Source organism: Pelophylax lessonae (assembly GCF_965119305.1).
Source record: "Pelophylax lessonae genome assembly, chromosome: 6".
NCBI classification, from domain to species: domain Eukaryota; kingdom Metazoa; phylum Chordata; class Amphibia; order Anura; family Ranidae; genus Pelophylax; species Pelophylax lessonae.
The window spans coordinates 299,156,690-299,162,689 of NC_138773.1; the positions used below are offsets into that span (position 1 = coordinate 299,156,690).

The following is a 6,000-nucleotide window of genomic DNA, read 5'->3' on the forward strand; positions in this document are numbered from 1 at the left end:
GTTTTCAGTTGTATGGCACCTACAATTGTTTACTTTTTGTAAGCCAAGGACACTCCTTTTGCCATTGCGTGTTTCATAAATGAATGCACAAATGGTTTAATGTAACACCTTTCATGGACCCATGCTAAAAGGGTTTAAGGATATGTAACTGTGGAAGTTCTATATGAGTTCTGAAAGATCACAACAGATCTGGGGAAAAATATGGACTCTCCTAAAGACCATAGCATACAATCAAAATGTTGGGGGGTCGAGTTCATGTTTGCATTCCCTTCCTTTACACCTCTTGCAACTCAGTAGCTGACACTTATTAGAACTACAAATGATGTAGATTTTCCTCTGCCAAGTGCTTTGATAGTCTGAACAAGGAACATATAGCCATGTAATACTCAACAACTGTCACTGACTGGGGGGTTCCAAATAGGGGGGGTAATATCACTACAGCCTAGCATACTGTAATGGCCTGGGAATATATACCCCATTTACCAGCCCTGTCCTCCCCTCTAACCAGAGTCATAGTACAAACCCCCCCCCCCCAAAAAAGGGTGGGTGTCACATGGTTAATGGGTACATCTTGTTTCATAATTCTTGTGTTCTTCCTTCCAGCATCTCAGCTATGATTGTCCCGAAGAGCAAAAGCAAAGCAGATTTTTTGGGCATGGACAAGTATTACTATATCATCCGGCCAGACCTTAATTCTTACATGAGATCAACAGACTTTAATAATGGAAAAGATCTGGAGATCTTCAGCTTGCACCCATCCTACAGGAATGGAGATCATTACTTGGCCCATAAGGATGAACACTTCTACATCATCAAGTCAGACCATTACCATCGAGTTACAAAGATGACCAAAGATGCAAGTGCGACCAGTGCAAGTGCGACCAGTGCAAGTGCGACCAGTGATGCAAGTGTGCTCAAAGATGAAAGTGCAAGTGTTTATTCCCTACACCCCAACTGTCAAGGTGGCGATCATTATTTTTCGGCTTTTGGATACTTCTATATCATTTTTCAGGACCGAGGAGTCTATCGCCAAACAAAGAACATGAACAAAGATGAAGAGTCTGAAGAATTCACACTACACCCAGAATGCAGAAATGGGCTTTACTATTTTGGTGTGAAGGATTACTACTATTTTGTGAACCCAGAGGACAAGCAGGGAGGGATTAAGTACACAAGATGTACCAACTTAAACAAAAATGAGGGTGCTGAAACCTTCTCGTTCCATCCCAGCATCTATAGCTTTCTGCCTGGAGGTCTGGCTCTTGCCAAGGGCCCGTCTTTTGGTGAATGGACATGCATAAAGACCGTCAACAATGACTCCCAGACCTCCCTTGAATGGAAGAATGGTGTTGCCAAGAAGGTTGGATATGAGAAGATGTCCAATATAGAGCACAACTGGAAAGTGTCAGCAGCTGTCTCAGATGAGACAGGAGGATTGAGTGCTTTGATTGCTAAGGTCCAATTTTCCCTTCCGGCTGAATATGGTGGATCTAGTACAAACACAGAGAAGGAGAATTGGAATGAGGCCACTGAAGTTGAAGAGACAATAACACTTGCTGTGAAGCCACAACAAAAAGTCTACATCTATGTCTACCAGATGGGCTTTGGAAAAAAGCCTGTGCTATATTGCCAGGATATGAGAATTCTTGACAACCCTACTCCACCTACTGATAACCCCCTGCCACATGCATGAAAGTTTATTTCTGGATATCAAATGTTGATGTGGTTTCAGTCACTCTTATTAGCACTGTATCATTAAAATGAACCTGTTTTCTGAGCAATGTAAGGCTTTCACAGAAGTCTTTGGCCAGCTTTTACTTGCTTTCCCTTTGATCAATGCTCTGCCATACCATACAATTTGAGATTCCTGTTTTTGGTGTTTACCCACCTGGGCATCAAGCACTTTTTACTGTGGGGAGGCAAATGTTCTAACTTGCCACACCAATCTCCTGTTACTAGGTTACCAGTACCAGAATAATACCATGGTTCACTTTAAAGTATAATTTTAAAATGGAAAACCCTTGGCAGTCAGACTGGTGACCATTGCATTTGTACCCTAATTCAGTTTAATAAAAATGCTTTGAAATTGCATGTTATTTGTCTTGCTTTTAATTTAAGAAATTCCTTAAAACACAGCTGCATTGATATACAAAGTTTTTAATGATGTAACTTTTAGTGCAGTTACTCATGGTTTAGAAAAATGGCACATTACCCTGGTTCAGCAATATCTTGGCGGTCTGTCAGAATATTATTCTGCCATTTTAATTGGGCCAAAATGACAAGGGGTCGGCCTTTGCTTTTCTCAGTTTTGTGCTATTAAAACTGATTAACCGGTGAGAGCAAATGGCTCCCTATGAGGTAAGCTATAATAGTATTAGCATCTTTTGGTGGTCTGACACATGATGGGACATGTGTTCACATGAGAGTAATTGATCCTACAGGTGTGGCTTACTGCATAAGTAGCCAGGTGGCAACTATCGTGCAATACTTGAACCTTGCGCAATTGATCACTTCAAGATGCCACTTGAGTAAGCAAGTCAGATTGTTTAGTGATCAGTAGTTTCTAGTTAGGAGCACGACTGAGCTACTAAAATCTCCTGTTCTTGCTAAATGGTGATACTCCCAAGAAATGGCAGGGGGGTTAATGCAGTTTAATTTTGCAATAAGGAGAACTGTTTAGGAGAGGGGAGAAATGAAAATCTGGTTGATGCTGTCCTGCCAGCATAAAAAAAAAAAAAACGAATTTGCTAGGTTTGCCCTCATATTTATATGGTTTTGGTACATTTTAAGGAACTTTTTTTTTTTTTTTTTTGAGTTCACTACCACTGTTTGCCCATTCGGGAGATAGGTAGACAGCGATCTGCTGACCTCAGGTACAATACTCTTTAGGCTTTATTTATTTTTTTTCTCATCCTTTTAATTCAGACGCCTATACTTTGCTCATCAGTACTTGACCAAAAACTTTTGTATGCAGCATGTGGCTACAAATGTAGGATGGACTCGGAATGGCGTGGCTTGGTCCACATGGTTATCTTTGTCCAGCAATTTTAAGAGGGATTCAGTGGTGGGTCTCTGGCCTTTTTTGGAGGAGCATAGTTGCCTAGCAAGCAAAGCTGCACTCTAATTCATCCACAGCTGACCCCCCCCCCCCCCCCACCCTAACCAAAATGAAACCCACTGCCTTTAAGTATCTGGGGGAGATGGCAGTATGAATGAGATCAGTATTGTTGGAGCAGCGGTGCCTTTTCAGATGTTTGCCGGACCATTCAGGGCACTTTGCAGGGATGAACATGGCAGCTTCTGGCTGTCAATTGCTGCTTGCATGAGCTGTGTCTTTAAACGACTGATGGCACCTGGGCAGAGGCGGCTCTAGGCTTTGTGAGGCCTAAGGCAAAACTTGGACATGAGGCCCCACTCACGCCCATAATGGGAAAAATAATTCAAACGATAAAAGTTAACTGTATAAATTGCATATATTAAGAGCCTTAACCTTTTGTACTATGAATTCACAGTTTCTAGAATTTTCTCTAACCAATTCTTCTTTAATCAAAGATCATTCCCTGAACTCTCCTTACATCAGAGTTTCCAGCATTCCCCCTTAAATCGGGGTTCCCAGAACTCCCCTTACATCAGAGTCTCCAGAGTTTCCCCCTTACACTGTAAGAGGGAACTTTGAAGACTCTGAAGTAAGGGGAGTTCTGGGAACCCCGATTTAAGGAGGAATGCTGGAAACTGATGTAAGGAGAGTTCTGGGAACCCTGATTTGAGGGGGAAAGCTGGGGACTCTGGTGTAGAAGGGAAATCTGTGGTCACCAAAGCTCCCCCTTGCATCAGAGTTTCCAGAGACCCCCTTACACTTCCCTTCCTTAGTCCGCCACAGTCTAGGGCACGACAAGTCCCACTGCAGAAGGCTGCCATACCTGAGTCCCCACAGAGGGCACTGTAAATTCCAGTATAGTGCACTGCCATTCCTCCCTGAGGAATGGAAGCCTGCTATGCTTGGACTCGTACTGCTCTCTGTAGGGAACTGAGGAACTACTGCCTGCTATGCTAAGACTTGTAGTGCCCTCTGTGGGGACTAAGCCAAGGCAGCCTGCTATTCTGGAACTTGTGGATTCCTCAGTCCTCCACATTCTAGGGCACTATAAGTCCCAGCATAGTGGGCTGTCATTCCTCAGTCCCTCATAGCTGGGGGGGACTGAAACTACCAATAATGTACAGAGTCCATATGCTATATAATGTCACAGCCCCGCTACCCCTCACCTTCCCCCTTGGGTGCTGTCATTGTGTAGGGCAAAGGGCTCCAGCTCCACCTTGTTTGGCTTTGATGTCAGATATGCAGGATTGGCTCAGCTCCACTCTCTTCCTGGCAACTGACTCTGGCGTCAGGGGGGGCCTCTCCTTATCCTCCAGCCACCCAGGGGCCCTTTCCTTCTCCCCCAGCCACCCAGGGGCCCCTCCCCTTTTCCTCCAGCCACCCAGGGGCCCCTCCCCTTTTCCTCCAGCCACCCAGGGGCCCCTCCCCTTTTCCTCCAGCCACCCAGGGGCCCCTCCCCTTTTCCTCCAGCCACCCAGGGGCCCCTCTCCTTTTCCTCCAGCCACTCAGGGGCCCTCTCCTTCTCCAGCCACTCAGGGGCCCTCTCCTTCTCCAGCCACTCAGGGGCCCTCTCCTTCTCCAGCCACTCAGGGGCCCTCTCCTTCTCCAGCCACTCAGGGGCCCTCTCCTTCTTCTCCTCCAGCCACCCAGGGGCCCTCTTCTTCATCTCCTCAAGCCACCCAGGGGCCCTCTTCTTCATCTCCTGCAGCCACCCAGGGTCCCTTTCCTCCTCCCTCAGCCACCCAGGGTCCCTTTCCTCCTCCCTCAGCCACCCAGGGTCCCTTTCCTCCTCCCTCAGCCACCCAGGGGCCCTCTCCTCTTCCCTTAGCCACCCAGGGGCCCTCTCCTCCTCCCTTAGCCACCCAGGGGCCCTCTCCTCCTCCCTTAGCCACCCAGGGGCCCTCTCCTCCTCCCTTAGCCACCCAGGGGCCCTCTCCTTTTCCCCTAGCCACCCAGGGGCCCTCTCCTTTTCCCCTAGCCACCCAGGGGCCCTCTCCTTTTCCCCTAGCCACCCAGGGGCCCTCTCCTTTTCCCCTAGCCACCCAGGGGCCCTCTCCTTTTCCCCTAGCCACCCAGGGGCCCTCTCCTTTTCCCCTAGCCACCCAGGGGCCCTCTCCTTTTCCCCTAGCCACCCAGGGACCCTCTCCTTTTCCCCTAGCCACCCAGGGACCCTCTCCTTTTCCCCTAGCCACCCAGGGCCTTCTTCTTCTTCTCCTCCTCCACCAACCATTCTAAGACTCTTCCAACTTCCCTGGGGCTACTCACCCCCTTTGCGTAGTAGACACCACAAATCTATGACCAGCCTGCAGAGTGACATGTCGGGGGCCTGGTTACCTGTATGTTCCTGGGCCAAGGCAGAGCTCTCCTCCCAGAGCAACAACCGATGATAGCAGAGTGAGCTGACCGGGCAGTCACTTCCTACTGATGCAAGTACACGCCCACCGATTCCTCCACATCTTAGGATTACATGATCAGACGGCCAATCCCCAGGCACAGAAGGTGGGGTGAGTGCCAGCGGACAACAGACACCTGGCAGCCGCAGTGAAGGGACTGCAGCACACTGCTGCAATTTTTATATCCGAGGATTTAAAACAATCTTTTACTTGGGAGATTTCCCTGACTGCGCCCTTCTAAATGTTGTCGCTCCACCACAGGCCGTGAGGCCCCTTGAGGTGCGAGGCCTTAGGCGACCGCCTAATTTGCCTAATTAGAGAGCCGCCTATGCACCTGGGCCTATTCACTTGGCTGGGATTCCTGACCACAAACAAGTGGACAGAGAATGGTGTGTTACAACATTGCATGTTTGGGAAATAGGTTACCCCCCCTTTTTTTTTTTTTCTTTTTTTTTTTTCCCCCCCCTTCCAGAAATTGCTACAGCTAAACCCACAGTTTTTGCTGGCTAC

General features: G+C 48.0%; 1 protein-coding gene across 1 annotated transcript; it reads left to right on the forward strand.

The window, feature by feature from the left end:
- Positions 1 to 553: 553 nt before the first annotated feature.
- LOC309558743 (uncharacterized protein) lies at positions 554 to 1,693 on the forward strand (the record flags this gene model as incomplete). The annotated part of the gene is made up of 1 exon (XM_082261790.1): positions 554 to 1,693. One exon carries the CDS (start codon positions 554 to 556, stop codon positions 1,691 to 1,693), a length of 1,140 nt encoding a protein of 379 aa, XP_082117916.1.
- Between the last annotated feature and the right edge of the window lie 4,307 nt (positions 1,694 to 6,000).